At 43.8% G+C, this 16,461-nt stretch overlaps 4 protein-coding genes across 15 annotated transcripts; 3 read left to right on the top strand and 1 right to left on the bottom strand.

Annotated features, from left to right (window-relative positions):
- Nucleotides 1-297: 297 nt before the first annotated feature.
- LOC148401593 (uncharacterized) lies at nucleotides 298-2,382 on the top strand. Of its 7 annotated transcripts, none has more exons than XM_088369799.1 (9): nucleotides 298-607; nucleotides 689-746; nucleotides 890-1,005; nucleotides 1,073-1,168; nucleotides 1,327-1,365; nucleotides 1,441-1,511; nucleotides 1,594-1,651; nucleotides 1,714-1,776; nucleotides 1,842-2,382. In XM_088369799.1, exons 1-9 carry the CDS (start codon nucleotides 446-448, stop codon nucleotides 2,283-2,285), a joined length of 1,107 nt encoding a protein of 368 aa, XP_088225925.1. In that variant the 5' UTR covers nucleotides 298-445; the 3' UTR covers nucleotides 2,286-2,382. The 7 variants fall into 7 exon arrangements, 6 of the variants coding, with proteins under 6 accessions (XP_088225925.1, XP_088225927.1, XP_088225926.1 ...); XM_088369800.1 differs by having other exon boundaries at nucleotides 300-607; nucleotides 1,327-1,511; nucleotides 1,842-1,917; nucleotides 1,996-2,382; XM_088369801.1 differs by lacking the exon at nucleotides 1,714-1,776 and having other exon boundaries at nucleotides 299-607; nucleotides 1,327-1,511; nucleotides 1,842-1,917; nucleotides 1,996-2,382.
- Nucleotides 2,383-4,861: 2,479 nt separating this feature from the next.
- LOC148401592 (uncharacterized) lies at nucleotides 4,862-11,055 on the top strand. Of its 5 annotated transcripts, none has more exons than XM_088363467.1 (4): nucleotides 4,862-4,992; nucleotides 7,725-7,865; nucleotides 8,054-8,300; nucleotides 8,401-11,055. In XM_088363467.1, exons 3-4 carry the CDS (start codon nucleotides 8,057-8,059, stop codon nucleotides 10,320-10,322), a joined length of 2,166 nt encoding a protein of 721 aa, XP_088219593.1. In that variant the 5' UTR covers nucleotides 4,862-4,992; nucleotides 7,725-7,865; nucleotides 8,054-8,056; the 3' UTR covers nucleotides 10,323-11,055. The 5 variants fall into 5 exon arrangements, with proteins under 5 accessions (XP_088219593.1, XP_088219610.1, XP_088219602.1 ...); XM_088363484.1 differs by having other exon boundaries at nucleotides 8,051-8,228; XM_088363476.1 differs by having other exon boundaries at nucleotides 8,051-8,237.
- Nucleotides 11,056-11,167: 112 nt separating this feature from the next.
- On the top strand, nucleotides 11,168-12,825 carry jagn1b (jagunal homolog 1b). Its single transcript, XM_088363540.1, has 4 exons — nucleotides 11,168-11,323; nucleotides 12,014-12,111; nucleotides 12,168-12,240; nucleotides 12,301-12,825. The coding sequence occupies exons 2-4, from the start codon at nucleotides 12,023-12,025 to the stop codon at nucleotides 12,688-12,690; spliced, it is 552 nt and encodes a 183-aa protein (XP_088219666.1). The 5' UTR covers nucleotides 11,168-11,323; nucleotides 12,014-12,022; the 3' UTR covers nucleotides 12,691-12,825.
- A 655-nt stretch (nucleotides 12,826-13,480) lies between these two features.
- On the bottom strand, nucleotides 13,481-15,800 carry LOC148401590 (PI-PLC X domain-containing protein 1-like). 2 transcript variants are annotated; one of them, XM_088363519.1, is made up of 7 exons: nucleotides 15,575-15,800; nucleotides 15,317-15,453; nucleotides 14,930-15,055; nucleotides 14,647-14,805; nucleotides 14,388-14,500; nucleotides 14,238-14,308; nucleotides 13,481-14,146 (listed from the first exon to the last, which is right to left on the bottom strand). In XM_088363519.1, the coding sequence occupies exons 1-7, from the start codon at nucleotides 15,663-15,665 to the stop codon at nucleotides 13,911-13,913; spliced, it is 933 nt and encodes a 310-aa protein (XP_088219645.1). In that variant the 5' UTR covers nucleotides 15,666-15,800; the 3' UTR covers nucleotides 13,481-13,910. The 2 variants fall into 2 exon arrangements, with proteins under 2 accessions (XP_088219645.1, XP_088219653.1); XM_088363527.1 differs by having other exon boundaries at nucleotides 14,647-14,802; nucleotides 15,575-15,795.
- Nucleotides 15,801-16,461: the final 661 nt, after the last annotated feature.

Here is a 16,461-nt window from a genome sequence, read left to right as displayed (position 1 = left end):
TCAATTTATCAGCGGGGCCGGGCAATGACAGCAGCCTGTCACTGAATCTGCTTCCCTGCTGAGCACTGCAGCATTCTTGGAACGGACATCAAAAAATTCTCTTCAACGTGGCCATGATAGGGAATGTCTTAAGCTCGCTCCCCCATTTTGCTTGTGTATTTTCAACTCGACGTAACATGAAAAGGGGTATTCCGAAAAAGAAAAAAAAAAACGGGGTGGGGGGCTATTCCGCAGTGGGCGTTATTAGCCTGTACGCCATACCAGAACGCACGCAAAAGGCCCAATCAGAATGCACCATCAAATTGTGGAACTCTGCTGCCGTCTAGTGGCCAGCTGTCAGTATTGCGCCCTCAGGTGAACTCAATCGAGTGGTTAAAGCAGCAGGGAAAGACGCCAACCGTTTTAGCAGGAGTTCCAAAGTGCTTTGTTACCTCGCGCATTCCACATGGCTGGAAATAGTTTGAAGAAGCTGAAAGGGAGTTTGCACTACATCCCAACCGGCCGACAACTGCCTAGGACACCGCCTCCTTTCCAAGTGAAGCAACGCTTGGAATTTCCCAATGAAGATGAGAAAAGTCACATTGTGGAATTCAAACAGGACCCAGAGGTGAGTCTGTTGTTTGACTTCGTTGATTCGTTTGCAGTCCAAGTGGTTCCTTTAACCAAGACCTGCGACTGTCATCCAAAGGGGGGCAGCAGTGAGCACCCTGACCCAGACGTCTTTCAGGTTAACGACACAAAACCAGGTTTGGCCTTTTCAATTATGCTGCAAAACCTAAAACGTTGTTGAACCGAGGACAAACAAACGGACAGATCGGATTATTGGATGCATTTTAGTTATAACACCCCAGCACGACAGAAGACAACAGAATGTTTGCGTTTTTGCAAGTTTTAGGAGCTTTCTCTGATTCCTTGGTGAACGGCATGAAAGATTATCAGTTAACAACAAGTGACCTGGACTTCATGATGAAGATGCAGGTGGAGAAGCAAATAAAGCAGCTCGAGGTTGGATTTGAGTTGAAGTGATTCACATGCGTAAGTTGAGAAGGTAATTTAGGGACGTTCTCTTCAGGGAGAGCTGGTGGAGTTGCGAAACATGATGCAAACGGAGCTGGTCTTGGAGTCCATGTTGTACCCCGGGGACAACGAGCAAGCTGAACTTCAGAAGGTGAGCTGAGAGCGCTCCTTAGCTTTACTTTCTCACACCGACAACTTTATGCTTTCCTCAATTGGTATTCTCCCTTTTCTTTTTTTTAAATTTTATATAAAGGTGTAGTGTCTTTATCACTGTTAATTTACCACTTCCAAATGTTTTGCGCCTGTCAGTCTTCATCCTACTCTGAGCTGGTGGCGCATCACAAGAAGGTACTTGGATCCTTGTACTCATCGGTCAAAGTGTTGGAGCTAAAGGCCGTCTCACTGCTGGCCATTGTGAGCAAGGAAGATGTGGACCGAGCACCGAGCAAGAAGAAGGGGAAGAAGCAAGCAGTCAGTCAGAAGGAGACCAGTTGGTATATATTTGCACTTAGCGTGTCCTATGACGTCATTTTGACAAAATCCCATCCTTAAATTTTAAACATATGTGCATCTAAGGAGAAAGGAGGACACAAATGAGAGAGAACATCTAGCGGAGCAACTTGTTGGTTACAAGGTGAGGACCACAACCGCAATAAATGAAAACATTTCAATTGCAACGCTTCTCTTGGGTTTTAGACCACCATTCAGCAGCTGATGAGAGATTTAGCAGACCTCAAATCTAAACTGGCTCAAATAGAGGCAAGAGTTCGGCTACAACGTGGGAATTTCACAATAGGTCTTAACACTGTTAAATATTTGACTAGATGGACAGACAAGAGGTTGTGACCCCCACGGCGCCAAAGACAAATCTGCCGACCAGCAGGAAAGCAACAGGCAAGGGTGCAACCAAACAAGAGGTTGTTACGAACGCAGCGCCAAGGACTGACCTCCCGACCAGCAGAAAACCAGCAGGCAAAGGTTCAAACCACCCCTCAAAGTCCAAAGTGGAGAAGACTCCCAAAGGAGCCGCAGGACAGCAGACAAGGGCGGATCAGTCGAAACCTAAGCGAGGCGCCCGAGGGAGACCAAAGGCCGTCACACAGGAAACCGCGCTAGCGACATCGCCAGTGCAAAGTGTCAAACAGGCGGATGAGGTGAAGCGTGGTCGGCCGGCAGGAAGGCGACTTGAGCAGCAGCAGGATGAAAAAAAGGAGGAACAACCAAATATTGTGCTAAGACGCTCCAAGAGGATTGCCAATAGGAAGTGACGGGACACAGCCACTTTAAATGTTTTTACTTCAAGTTTTAGTAATATGTTTTAGGCCTCCAAATAAATAAATAAAAATGTGCTTTAATTAAGTGTGAGCCACGTCTTATCTTTTGCACAGCAGTAGTTAATTATTATTGCAATAGGAAATAGTGAGTTGCATGCGGGTAAAAAGCGAAGCGTGTGGAGTGCACGGGTGCTTTGCCAACACTGGTGCGCACCACCTGAAATATTTTTTATCATTGTTTTGCAGACCCACTGAGATATCATTGAGTCCACCACAGAAAAAAAAAATCCTACAGTAGCGCCGCAATGCCAACGTATTATCTTTTTGTTTCCTTCAGTCAAAACATATAGACTCAAAACTTTGTTTCTAGGTGAGAATGCCAAGGTTCTGTTGACTTGCAATTTGTGCAAAGATCAGTCGTAATTTGCTTGAATTGTCGAGTTGAGTTAACTTGGGCGCAGCGAGCATTATTACGCTTTCAGTAACTACCGTCTGTCGGGCTGATATTTAACCTTGAGCCTCAACATTTTTTTTTCTTTTTGTAAGCCGCACGTTCACAAATGCCGAAAATGCCTTCTTTGTCCTGTTATTAAGAGTAATGATCCTTAAGTAGTTCCGCTTTCTGACCTAACCACTGTGCCGATTGGCCTCTGTCAAGTCCAAGCATCCCGCATCACGGGTGCTCACTTTTTGCTCTGTCAACACCGCCTGCATGGAATCTGCCTGTGTGTGTCTCCACCGAGGCAGGCCAGTAAAAACGGGCTCTGCTGGCAAACGAAGAGAGAGCACTTTTGGTTTATCAAAGCAGGACAAGCAGAGCCCAGGGAGCCCCTGACCCTCAATTTCCTGTCAGTCTTGCATTATGTAAATCAGTCTTTTTTTTTTTTTTTAGCGGAAGTCCTTAAACCCTCAACATAGGTTAAAATATTTAAATTATGGATTAATTTGACTACAAATAATTTTGGCAGAGAGAGAGAGAGTTTTTGATTTATCTTTTTTCCCCCATACCACAAAAACCTGGCATTTGAACAGGGGTGTGTGGACTTTTGATAGCCACTGTGGCTACAACACGTGTTGAGCCATATTTGTTCCAAAGTAAACGTCTCGAGGATCACATTACCCAAAACACTTTTTAATTAGAAAGTGCAGTGTGAGGCGTCCTTCCTTGTTTCCCTTATGATGAAGTCTGCTGGAGTTAGCTTGTTGTTTGCTTTGGAAAGCAGCTAACAAATCATCCACACTGTAGCTACAATCCAACAACACACATTTAAATGCTTTCCCACTTGATGCCGTCTAGTTTATTAAAAAAAGGGGGGGGGGGGTAGATGAGCGGGACACAATAGTCGACTTTGATTCTTGACACATTGGAAAAATTCCACCCAATGCAGAAATTGGAAAGATTTTCAGTGATTTCAGTTCAGGTTCTTTTCCAGTGGTCTGTCCTGGATGCACTTTCTATTTTCTTTTGATTGGTACGTGTATTTGTGGTAGATGTGAAGAGATTAAGATGCAGACAAAAGAGCAGCGAGACGATGTAATGACTGGGAAACTCTATCTGATGATTTCCTCACTGACCTTGTAACTAAATTCCTCCACATGTTTTCTTTCAACCAGCTGAAATTTCTGTGACGTCATCGTTTCCTTTTCTTCCCTAATGTAACAGCCAGAAAAATTAATACTTTAATTTTTCCCATAAGGGGAAATTCAGGTTACACTCCAAGGAGAGATGTCAATGTGAAGCTTTCGTGCCTTGCTCAAGGGTATGTGGATTTTGGAGATGTGGAAAGTGATTTCCAGTAATCCGTCCCAATTTTGCCCTTGGAACGTTTCAATGTCATGCACAGTAAAAAAAAAAAAATTTAAAAAAAAAAGGGGGGCAGCATCTTTTGCACCACGTGGTTTGGAAGTAAAAAAAAATCCACTTAACAGGTTTCATGATTGAAAAAGTGGAGACTAAAGAATATTGGGCCTTGCGAAAGAATATATTTGCGTTGGTACGTACTGTATAGCTGTGACGTCACGATTTTCTTGCCGACTGTTTCCTCTCTGCGGTGTGCACGGTCGTGAACGTGATTGATGCAGGGAAATAATAATCAGTTTCAGCTCTATGCCGCAACTGTTTTCTGTGACAACGACTTTAAATCGACATATGCGTGTGTTTTTTGTCCTGGAGCGGCTAAAGTGATTTTTTTTTTTTAAAGCAGCACAAAAAATGATTGCTTTAATGTGAACCATCTGTCCGTCGTGGGAAATGGCACATTGAAATAAGCACGAAGTTGAGCAAAAGTTCAAAGACTCAGTCACAATCTCACAGTTGGGAGAAATTATGCACTTTATGTTTTTTGTTTTATGACTTACTGGTAGTTGCATTGTTGTCTCGTTGAAATGCGTCATAGTGATGCTAAAATATTTGGCTCCGGGTATTGTCGTATCGAGTCAGAAAATTATCTTTTATATCGGATGGAGATTAACAATTTAATAGCAACTTGATATTATTGAGGCCGAATGAAGTATGTTCCAGCAAACGTTCCGTTTTCTAACTCCGCATTCTCAAGCAGATCCTGTGGCTATTTTTTTTACAGTATTTGGGCTCCGTCTTCTGCTTCCGCAGCTCCTCCCTCCTGCACATAAAAGCCTCACCACGATCAAAGTTTTGTGCGACATCCACCCACTCTGTAATCGGGCAGCAACTCACGTACAGGTAAGAAGTGCACGCAAAGTTGTTTTGTGTGTTTCTGGCATGTCTGGCTTCAGCCTCACTTTATTTGCATTATCTCCTTGCCGATATTAAAAGACTCAGAGTCAGAAACGGGGCTTCCTCGCCGCAAACCTGCATTGTTTTGTCAGCAGTGGAAGATTTTTTTGTGCATCCAGAATGTGAAGTGATCATCATGCAGGGCGTGAAAGCTGCCAAACTGAAACTCAGCGACGCGTGTTTTTGTCTGTCCCGATTTCTGTCTGCGCACCTGCCAAACTTGACATGGGATGGTCCTGATGCTTTTTTTTCAGTGCTTAATTTGATTAGGGACGTGCTTTTGTAAGAAAAAGACGTGACAGGCAACAACACGTCATCTTGACATGCTGGAGATTGGCAGCGCTGGTGTTATTGTTGGATCTTGTCATTGACGGTTACAAAGGAGGGGAGGACCAGACGCTTCCCTGAGCAGGCCCAGACTTTTCTATTTTGCTGCCTTGTTATTGTTAATGTCTTTGTCCTGTGCCCCACATTCGGTTCGCTGGCTCCCTTCTGCCTCCTGGACAGGAAGAGTTGATGTAGCTCGGAGGGAATGTGCTTCTTGATCCCACCACACTGCTGCCTGCTTTTTTGTTGAGTCATAGACATGCTCCTCTCTTGCAAGTTGGGTTGGAAAATACGCTTTGGTAATTATCTCAGCTTTGCAGATAGAAGCCGGTTGGGTTCTTATAGTTGAGCTCGTACTTGCAGTATTTTATTGGAACATTTGGCCTCGTATTCTGGGTGGGTACAGGTCAAGACCGATGGGCGTAGTTGTGAGAGATTAGGTTCTGGTGAGACCAGCGGCGGATCACCGGCTGGGTCTTACATACGTGACTCAGTCGACCTCTTAATATCACCACCATCACATCACTATTATAGAAATTATACAAATTGACAAAAAATGAATAATAATAAAACTGTCCCATCTGAATCAACAGGAGCAAGCCATATTAATATAATATGTAAAATAAAATACATCACATGCACCAGAAATGCTGGTTATTAAATGTATTGAAGTCTGCAATGTTGGGAAAACAATTAGTTCTCAACAATGTCTCCTCTGTATCGCCCACTAATATTAATATCACGATCTAGAATTAAACTATTGCAGCTGTAAATTTGAGAATTTCCCATAGTGATCGCATGTTTTTATTGGCCCATCCAATCCATAAAACGCGGCCGAGTGCTTTTGGGAGCCAACGTAAATAGGAGCCAAAGCAAGCGCACAAGGTTCTGCCGAGAAATTATGGCTGCGAAGCGTGCAGGGAAATCAATCCAATTGTTGACATTCGTCGGAAATAAAAACTGAGGCGAGACGGAAGGTGACGTGGACATTCGTCAGACACGTTGCGTGTGTGTGTGTGTTACATTGTGTATTGGAGGCACAAATACACACAGGTGTCTTTCCCAGATGTCTTGGCCTCGGTTCTTGTTCGCTGATCAGCTGAGTGTTGCATGTCAAACATAGTCTGGGCTCTGAGCATATTGTGCTTCAAAGACTCTTAAAGTAGACCATCTGGAAGCATCAGGTGGGGCTTCAAAAGGCATCTGTAAGGTTTTTTTTTTGGTGCCAGATCCTCAACATCATGCAAGGAAATAAGAGAAGCCGACTCATTTATTCTGGACGGTCTCTGGTGTGTATTCACCTTGACGAATGAGCTCGCTTGATCCAGTCGGTTTGGATTGATGCATTCTTGGAGGTCAGATCCAACCTGAGTTTAGGGTCCAGAAACATTTCAAAGCTCTGCACATTGTTTTTAACATTCCACTGAAAGAGGCTGGTCTTGTTCTCAAATGTGTTGATTGTTGAACGATGATGTGCCAGATGGACCACAACTGCTAACTTCCAAAAGTGGTCAGTTTGTTATTGTAGTTATTGATACTAGTAGAATTTTTATTTTTTTTTCCCGTTACCACACAGTAATATATTCAACAATTATCAGCGATTTAATGAGCGGTGACAAAATATGGCGCTGGCAAAAGCTTATTTAAGCCTGGCCATTTTGTAGTTGTTTTTCTTCACAAATAAAATGTATTTAAGCTACCAGTTTCTAAATGTGAGAAAAACAAACAAGCAAACAAAAACAAAAAACAATTCATTATTAACAACCTTCAAAAATAATTTTACAAATAAAATAAAATAAAAAGTGACAATTTTTCAAGTTTGCATTTTGTATCATTCCAACAACAGAAATATTCATTGAACAGCTTTTTGTACAATAAACATAAACACTTTTCAAATTATACCGAGACTTCCAAATTCAAAAGAACTTTTGAACGTGATAAGGAAGTAAATTTATTTTGTGGATGTTAAAATATGACTTTAAAATCTCCACTGACTGAATACTTCCCATATCGGACTAGGATGATTCCTACAGAATGAGGAATAACCTAATAACCTAAGTCTTGCAATGTATTAGATCCTTTTTATTTTTATTTTTTTTTGCGTCAAAGCCAATGCTTGGCCTAGAATGTGGCTTCCCATCACTGCTCACCATGCTTCATTTAGTTATCCTGCTGCTTTTCCTGGACCATAACAGGATGCTAAGATGATGTAAAACTTGTGGGGTTCTGTCCATGGTGCTGGATCTTTACATTGGGAATCAGTTAAAGAAACGCTTGTGACAATCATACGTCACTACAAGGTGAAGAAGAAACTATTTGATCTTGAACTTACCTGAAATTCATTTTTTTAGACAGAGCCGAGACCAGACCGGCGTCGTCTCTACATGGCCACCTCCCCACTCATGCCTTGGAAACGAGTCCGAGAAGCAACCTAATGTAAGGCGGGCCAGGCAGTGGACAAAGACGTTTACTCGGCAAGGAGAACTCTGAAAGTAAGCAAACGTGGCACTTGTAGCTAGAAGATTCAAACTTTTGATTTGTTAATTAAGCAATGCTAGGTTTATTTTTTTCTGTCACTCTGCCATAAAAAATACATTCAATCTATTTTGTAAGGAGGCTATGATGTCGCAAAACTGATCCACTTCCTGGTTGTATTTTATTTTTTTCTTCTCCACAGTAGAATATGGTTCCTGCAGTCCTCCATCCCATCCACATACTCATCGCTGTGGTCCATCTGGCCCACGGTGGCGCATTCTCCAGAAGCAAAACATCATCGCAACAATACCAGCCGCAACCGCAGTACAACGATGGCCATCCACAACAGCCCTTCTCAGGAAACGAGATGCCGTTACTGGGTCAGTACGGTATGGAGCTCCCTCAGCTTCCATTTGAGTTGGGCAAAGAGCGGCTATTGACGGAAAGCAAAGGTCTCTCTATTTTCAAATGAAATCACTAAAGAGCTGAGGACTGATTCTTCATCTGGATTGAATCCTCACCTCTCATGACCAAATTGTCTTTGTTTTTAAGGGCAAACATTCAGAGGAGCCAAAGGTCCACCTCCCCATGTTTCTAGTGGAGAAGGACCTCCTGGCATTCAAGGCCCACCGGGACCTCAGGGACCACCAGGGCTACCGGGACAGGGATTGCAAGGAATACCAGGAAAACCAGGTCCCACTGGTCCTCAAGGGTATCCGGGAATAGGCAAACCAGGACTGCCAGGATTGCCTGGAAAACCAGGAGGACCTGGATTGCCTGGGCCACAAGGTGAATCAGGACCTAGTGGTCGTGAGGGCCCAAATGGACTTCCTGGTCCTCAGGGACGTCCGGGTCCACCCGGCCTCCCTGGAATTGCGAAGGTTGGAGGTCAAGGTCTGCCAGGACAGGTGGGTGTTCAAGGTGAGCCGGGTCAAAGAGGTCCTCCTGGGCTTTCTGGTCATCCAGGCCTCAAAGGAGAAAAAGGAATTGGCATACCTGGTTTGCCTGGGTTGAAAGGACCTAGTGGACCACCGGGTCCACCTGGACATGTTGGGATGCCTGGGATTGGCAAACCTGGTGTCAATGGTCAACCCGGGCATCCGGGAATGCCAGGAAAAATTGGTGCTCGTGGACAGCCAGGACCAGCAGGACCACCCGGTGACAAAGGCCAACCGGGTCCACCGGGCTCATCTGGAATTGGAAAAGCAGGGAAAGATGGCTTTCCTGGTCAACCTGGGCTTCCTGGAAGCAAAGGTGCACCAGGCTCTCCAGGATTACCAGGAAGTCCAGGTTTGCCTGGTTATGGCAAACAAGGCTTTCCAGGACCCATGGGTCACAAAGGACACAGCGGTGTTCCTGGATCAACAGGTCTAAAAGGAGAAAAGGGTCATTCAGGCCTTCCAGGTGTTATTGGTCAGACAGGTTCTAGTGGCAGACCTGGTCAGCCAGGCCCAATGGGGCCACCAGGCAGCATTGGCTTCCCAGGGCAAAAGGGCGATGATGGTGACCTTGGGCCGAGAGGAAATCCTGGATTGAAAGGGGATTCAGGGTTACCAGGCCTTCCAGGACAGTCAGGCTTCATAGGCGAGGTCGGACAACCTGGACCGAGAGGATTTCAAGGACCCGTGGGCCCAAAGGGGGAACCAGGTAACAGGGGTTTAAATGGTGCCCCCGGTACAGCAGGATTACCTGGGCCAAGAGGAGCAGTAGGCCAACCTGGTGATAAAGGCCATCACGGACCACAAGGGATCCCAGGACTTTCAGGACCAGGTGGCCCAATAGGACCTCCAGGAATGCCTGGTCTAAAGGGGGAAACAGGCCCTTCTGGTTTACCAGGCTATCCTGGTGAGGGAACACCTGGACCTGTGGGTCAAATTGGTCCTAAGGGTAACACTGGCCCTATTGGACCTCAGGGACTTCCTGGACAACCAGGGCAACCTGGACCCCCTGGTCCTCCAGGACTCCCTGCAACATATCCTGACCTCAGCCAAACCCTTGCAGTGTCGGGTCCATACAGCAGTCAAAAACAAGCGTACAAAAAGGCAAGGTATAGTGGAAACACTGGTGGAAATGCCTTGGAGATGCCAGCTTTCACAGCAAAGCTCACAAATCCATTTCCATCTGTCGGTTCCCCCGTGATCTTCGACAAAATCCTACAGAATGGCAACCAGGACTACAATCCTCAAACTGGTGTTTTTACATGCAGTGTACCAGGGGTTTACTATTTTTCTTACCACGTCCACTGCAAAGGGAGTAACGTGTGGGTGGCACTGATGAAGAACAACGAGCCAATGATGTACACTTACGATGAATGCGTCAAGGGCTTGCTGGACCAGGCATCCGGTAGCGCCGTGCTCCCGTTACAGCAGGCCGACATCGTGCACTTGCAGCTGCCGTCTGAGCAGGCAGCAGGACTTTACGCCAGTCAGTACGTCCACGCCATTTTTTCTGGATACTTATTGTACCCAATCTAATTGAAAGCACTTGTATTTATACTTGTATCATGACAAGCGGCAAATGAAGTGAACCTGTTTGGATGTGCTTTGGGAACATCGTCACTATCTTTGACTAATATTTTGTAGAAATCGTGACATCTGTATTTACACATGAGCAAAGTGTCTTTTGATGTGATAATTGCACAGTTACTAGTCCAAAAAGGATCTTCACTGTGGTGAATGTTTTATTTGAGGATTTTGAGAAGATGGATGAAATGACAATCGGCCGTTGACTCATGCTTCAGCTTTTTCTTTGCATACAAACATTTTGTTTGCAGGACAAATGCTGCCTGGTGTTAAATTCCTGCTAAAAATTAAAGGCAAAAAATATATATTTAAAAATATATTTGAATTTGAAAATTGGAGCTCTTTTTTTTTCTTTTCTTAATTTGTAAAATGATGAATGTAAATGAACTGATCAGTTCAATAATTGTCAATGTCACATGACAAAAGAAGCACTGTTCAAACTTTTTTTTCATCCACATGTAGTACAGTTTAGTTGTATTTAGCTATCAAGTAAAAAACATTCACATTCATCTTACAGCTCTGTATGTCATAGAGAAATTTTATGTGCAATACTAATAATTTTAATTGAAGTATAATTTGGGCCGGGGTTCCCCTTCTATATTTAATCAGTGTTATTGTTCAAACTGTGTATGATGCTACAATGGCATAAAATATTAAACATACCTTTCAGGACTAAACAAAAAAACTCTGTCTGGTGTTTACTTTTGCATTTATACTTGTTTTGTTTTATTAGTTTTAGGTGGTGCTTGCCCCTTGGTGTACAACGTCAACGCAGTAAGCATTCCAAAGCAATAGGTAGCGGTAGTGTGCAATTACAGTTTGCAACCGCCGTTAAAACAATAACGAATAAGTTTATTGACCAATCAGTTGGTGATGTCGACCGCTTTCCTCTTCCGTACACCGAAGCCGTCGGTGTGCACAACCTTCCCATAGTTAGCGGAATCGACGAACACGTAAGTGCAATTACGTCGTCTTGAACTTAAAATAAATGTTTGTATTATATTCATCGCACATAAATATTGCCATGTGCTAGCTAAGTGCTAGTTGGTTGCTGTTGACGATGCCTTTTGCAAGCTGTTGCAAGACAAAACCCAAATTAATAACTCCTGGACAGCCTTAGAATTAAACCTGCTTGGCAATGGCTTTTTAGCCATTCATCGCACGGAGTGCAGTCAACACGAAAGTGGAGGAGTGGAACGGGGTAACACTACACGTGTAGTGTTGATGAAGAACTGATCTGACCTCTAAACGGTTAGACACCTTCAAAATAATTCAACTGGCCTCTCAAGCAGCTTTCTATGTCTGCGAGCGGCTTTGAATATGAGATGATCTCATGAGAATTCCTTGAATAAAAACACTATTCTGCTTTGCATTGTAGTTCAACGCAAGCTTTACTATGGAAGCAAGTTGCTACCACATTGAAAAAAGTTTTAGGATTAAGTCGAGTCACATTATGACTTTGTTTCACATTGTTTACAGAAAATGATCGCACTCAAGAAATTATATTTCCACATCAGAACAAAAAACGAGCAATGTTAGATCACAAAAAATGTTAGCATGATCTCGTCAAATGAAACTCATGCCAGACTTGAGAAATAACACTAACCTAAAATCGTCTAACTTTTGGATTGTCTGTCAAGTAGAAGCGAGCCATGGCTTCCCGAGCGGGACCGCGTGCAACAGGCACGGACGGCAGTGACTTTGAACACAGGGAACGAGTGGCCTCACACTACCAAATGAGGTAGGTCAGTCATATCAGTAACATAAATATTCAAGTTTCATTACGTGTTCTTCCAGCGTGGCCCTCAAGTCCGAAATCCGGAAACTCAACATGGTCCACTTGCTGGTGTGGGTGCTGATGGCAGCTCAGGTAGAATCTCATTGCCGAGTGACCGCTGGGCTTCTTCTAAAGTGTTTCGTTGTGTGTCAGGTGACAGTGAGCCAGCTGGGTCTTGTGTCCCACAAAACTGTCGCCTCACCGTACCAGTGGGAGTACCCTTACCTCCTCAGTGTTATCCCCACCGTCTTCAGCTTCATGGCTTTGCCCCGCAACAACATCAGCTACCTGGTCATTTCCATGATCAGCTCCGGGCTGTTCTCGGTGGCGCCGCTCATCTACGGCAGCATGGAGATGTTCCCCGTGGCTCAGCAGCTGTACCGACATGGCAAAGCTTACCGCTTCATCTTCGGCTTCGCAGCGGTGACGATTATGTACTTGGCGATCGTCATTTCCGTGCAGGTGCACGGGTGGCAGATCTACTACAGCAAGAAGCTGCTGGACCAGTGGTTCACCAGCACGCAGGAGAAGAAGAAGAAATAAGCTGGCGGGCTTGGAGAAGATACATTTGTGGCTGTCCAAAAATAAACTGCGGGAAAGGAGAAAACTTGTCTGTTGACCGATGCAGCTTCGTATTTGATGACTCTGCGAAAAGTTGTTGTCTGACAGCTTTTTGTGCCTTTTATATTTTATTTGCATCGTTTTCCTTCCGTGAAGTCTGCCGCCATCGGTGCATACTGTACATGAAAGCTTCTGGCATTTCATCATTCTCCAGTAAAATGTTGTCAACACTGTTCTTGTCACATTTCTTTTTCCTCAAAATGTGGCAGTCGTTTGTCACAATACCGAATACTAATCAGACGTGAATAGGAAAAACACAATCTGAAGCCATTGAGTCATTGAAACCTGACTTTGAAACCCTAACAGCAGTTTGAAACTCAAACTACTAACACTAACCCTTAACTCTACCCCCTAAGCCTAACCCAAAGTAAGTTGGTTTTCGTAAATTATCTTCGAATGATCCCTTTCACTTCTGGCATCTATTGTGATGGTAACGCTTTGTTTCTTCTCAATATTTTCAGCATGTACTTGGTGGTACGACGGACTGTGCAGATGAACCATGTTTGTGAGGCACTGGTCAAATCCCGCCTTGGGCAGTGTTCAGTCCAATTTCTTTTCTCATCTAATGTGACTCAGTTGTGTTAATGATCTTAAATGATCTTTGTACCAAGACAGTTTTATTTATTTTCTTTTTACTTTTATATCAAAGTCTTTCAGTGATCCGTTCTGTGTTTAATGTGATGGTAACACATTTTCGCTTTTTAGTAACACATTTAGCAAATCTATACATATTTTTTATTTATTTATTAAAGAAGCCTTACGTTACATTATTTTATTTTGTAAAAAAACCACCTTAGCATACATGGTCATTTTTCATAAAAAAATAGCCTTACTATACATGGTTGTTTTTGTTTTTTATTAAGAAAGCCTAACTATACATGTTCATTTTTTTTCTAAAAAAAACACTTCCAGCAACTAAAAGGCAGCAAATTCACAATAGCACTGAAAATATAAAAAGTAATATACAGATCTCAGCTCGAGCATCAACTAACAGCTTGCTTGATAACACACACACGTCACCTTGCAGCAGCTAAAAGCCTCCTTCTCCTTGTATGGCCTCCACATTCAAACTTGAGTACGTGTACGGTGATCACAGTGACAAGTGCTGATTGTCTCACAGTCTTTTTTTTTTTTTCTCTCTGTCAGGACCGCCCTTTGTAGTTGAGGCCAATGACACGATCGCAAAACCGAGCGACGGCAACAAAGTCGCAGCAGATGATGTTGACGCCCTCCGCCTCGGGCCCTGGCCGTTGTTCCCCCACCCAGTTGAGGAGTGCAGTCAAGGCCTTGGTGGTGATGCTCCTCATGTTTTGGAAGGGATGGAGGAGGACAAACGCAGTATTTTCAGTCAGGTTCAGGCCGCTGACGTAAAAGCTAGCTGGAGAGCAGACAACAGTCAAAACGAGTTGAGTGGGCTGATGCATTAAGGTCAACTGCGTGTGCTTTTTCCACAGATAGATCCAACCTACCTGGTCTTCCTTTTTGCTTCTGAGCCTCCAAGTAGGAAATCACCTTTTTTGGATCAGTGCTGTCAGCATACCTACAGAAAAAAACAATGTCTACATCATCATCATGGAGGCGCTGGGCTGGCATGTGCCGATAAGTCTGCCGTTTAATACCAATAAGGTATTTCGGTCCACAGCTCGGGATGGCGCTGGAGCACTTCCTGGTTGTCATAGGAAATGATCACCTGTTGACATTTGGACCAACAAGACCGCAAGGTGGGACGATCCTGCACAAAAAGTCCATGATTACAGAATTTAAAAAAAAAAAAGATTTCATCATTACGATTAACGTTTGACCTCCCTTGGCCACATTCAAACAAATTTGTAAGATTTATTTTCTCATGGTGATCAGTGTGTAAATGACTAGACTTACCTGTGGGGAGCAGAGCTTAGGTCCAAAACGTGATATGATGTACTCTACAAGTTCTGTGTGGTCACTCGGGGTCAGGCAACTGAAATGTGAACAGCAAACGATCACGACCTCTTTAGGATGTGCATCCAGCCAGGTGGCCAGCTCATCCAGAGCCTCCTGCTGACGACACACACATGCACGCACACACATTTGACCAAAACATGACACTCCCATTCACAATTTCATTTCACCAAAAATGTTGCATTTGAACAGGGGTGTGTAGACTTTTTATGTGTCCGTGTACCTTGACAGTCTTCCACGTATAGATACCGTGGGCAAAGAATAATTTGCTGCACTCTTTTGGCTTCCTGGCAATCCGCAGGTCCAAGAAGCGAATTCCGAGGTCACACTGACGACTGAGGTCAGCTTGCTGTGGGCAGAGAGGAAGAAGATCATAAAGACACGACACGCACACTGGGAAAAGGTTAGGATTTCAAACTAGAGTTTCAAACTAGGGTCAGGGTTTTAACCGTGACTAGTAACTTACTACCATCTCTGATCCAAACATCACATCTACTTTTCAGGATCTTGTGGAGATGTGGCAAATGACAAAACAAGGAGCTGAAGGCAAGTCATGTCTCTTTTACTCTCCACACAAAACTGATAATTTACAGAATAAATCGGGGTGTACCTGCGTGGTGGCCCAGCGGAACACGCAGGGCCGTATCAGGCAAGGAGCAAGTCTGTCCATCACGTTGAGGAGCCACGACTCTGATTCCACGACAGGGGAGGACATGTCGAGACAGAATGACATGCTGTCGTGGCTCCCTACGAGAAACGTGCACATATCGTCGAGATTAGATTGATCGATTATATGTAAGATAAATATTAAGCATAGGACTTCCGTATTTTCTAGTGTATAGGGGTGGGATTATTTATTTTTGCCTACCAGGGATGGCCAAATTCCACAGCGACACGTCAAGCAGCTCATCGGGTAAATGTGACATCCAGTCCGAGTTTCCGCAAAGTCTGTCCTCCATTTTGTTATTGACATCTTATCTTGTGTCAGTCAGGCTACATATTTTGGTTTCTGTTTACATTCTCAACTTAAATTACGTGAAACAGCTTCAGGCGTTTTTCTTCTGTTACGTTTGTAGCGTGTCGTGGACGCATCTTTGTCTATTTCTGCCCCCTGGTGGGCAAAATTAATATTGTTTTGTATTTTACAGCACTTTTTTTGAAGTTATGTCCCATTTAAGCATTAGACTTGTGCTGTTTCAAGGACTTTATGACTGTACTTGTTTATTGCACATATATGCTATTAATTAGTTACAGCAAAATAAAACATCCCAGTGCCGATGTTCGCCTGTCAATCAAATAGCTAACCCAAACCTAATCCTAACTCGTACCTAACTGGTTCAATAAAGGTTGGGAAACGCTGGACCACAGGGAGCAGCTCAAACAACCCTGTTCCTTAGCTTAGTGGCGCCCTCTAGCGGTTCAGGAACGTGCATTGTCAATAACAAAGTTTCCGAGCCCAAAAGTTTTGTGTTCACGTCGCAATGGAAGTCCCTGGGCCATTTATGACAATCGATGTAGAAAGGTTCAAATGCCAGGTTTCAGTGACGTTTAATAATAGAGACCAAAATATATCATTTCACATTCACCACAACCTATAATTATAATATATCTATGATTTCTTATTTAGAGGGCAAGTCAAAGCAAACAAATAAGATGAAGTGTGTGCACCCAAAGTTAGAAGTGATGATGTGACTGTGCTGAGAATTAACCACTGACATTCAAACGCAAGTTCAATGTGGATCAGTAGACACCTGC

This window comes from Syngnathus floridae, chromosome 2 (genome assembly GCF_059516105.1).
Source record: "Syngnathus floridae isolate MCC-2025c chromosome 2, RoL_Sflo_1.0, whole genome shotgun sequence".
In the NCBI taxonomy this organism is placed as follows: Eukaryota; Metazoa; Chordata; class Actinopteri; order Syngnathiformes; family Syngnathidae; genus Syngnathus; species Syngnathus floridae.
The sequence above is the reverse complement of the archived record's forward strand: the minus strand, read 5'-3'. Positions and strand labels throughout refer to the sequence as shown.

Excerpts from the sequence above, each read along its gene's own strand:
- LOC148401593 (XM_088369796.1), top strand. The coding sequence starts at position 446 with ATGGCTGGAAATAGTTTGAAGAAGCTGAAAGGGAGTTTGCACTACATC. Across the intron at positions 1,169-1,326 it reads AGCAAGCTGAACTTCAGAAG|TCTTCATCCTACTCTGAGCT; the intron begins GTGAGCTGAGAG and ends TGCGCCTGTCAG. Across the intron at positions 1,777-1,841 it reads CTAAACTGGCTCAAATAGAG|ATGGACAGACAAGAGGTTGT; the intron begins GCAAGAGTTCGG and ends ATATTTGACTAG.
- LOC148401592 (XM_088363467.1), top strand. The coding sequence starts at position 8,057 with ATGGTTCCTGCAGTCCTCCATCCCATCCACATACTCATCGCTGTGGTC. Across the intron at positions 8,301-8,400 it reads GCTATTGACGGAAAGCAAAG|GGCAAACATTCAGAGGAGCC; the intron begins GTCTCTCTATTT and ends TTTGTTTTTAAG.
- jagn1b (XM_088363540.1), top strand. The coding sequence starts at position 12,023 with ATGGCTTCCCGAGCGGGACCGCGTGCAACAGGCACGGACGGCAGTGAC. Across the intron at positions 12,112-12,167 it reads GCCTCACACTACCAAATGAG|CGTGGCCCTCAAGTCCGAAA; the intron begins GTAGGTCAGTCA and ends GTGTTCTTCCAG. Across the intron at positions 12,241-12,300 it reads GGGTGCTGATGGCAGCTCAG|GTGACAGTGAGCCAGCTGGG; the intron begins GTAGAATCTCAT and ends GTTGTGTGTCAG.
- LOC148401590 (XM_088363519.1), bottom strand. The coding sequence starts at position 15,665 with ATGGAGGACAGACTTTGCGGAAACTCGGACTGGATGTCACATTTACCC. Across the intron at positions 14,806-14,929 it reads ATACGTGGAAGACTGTCAAG|CAGGAGGCTCTGGATGAGCT; the intron begins GTACACGGACAC and ends GTGTGTCGTCAG. Across the intron at positions 14,309-14,387 it reads TGGACCGAAATACCTTATTG|GTATGCTGACAGCACTGATC; the intron begins GTATTAAACGGC and ends TTTTTTCTGTAG.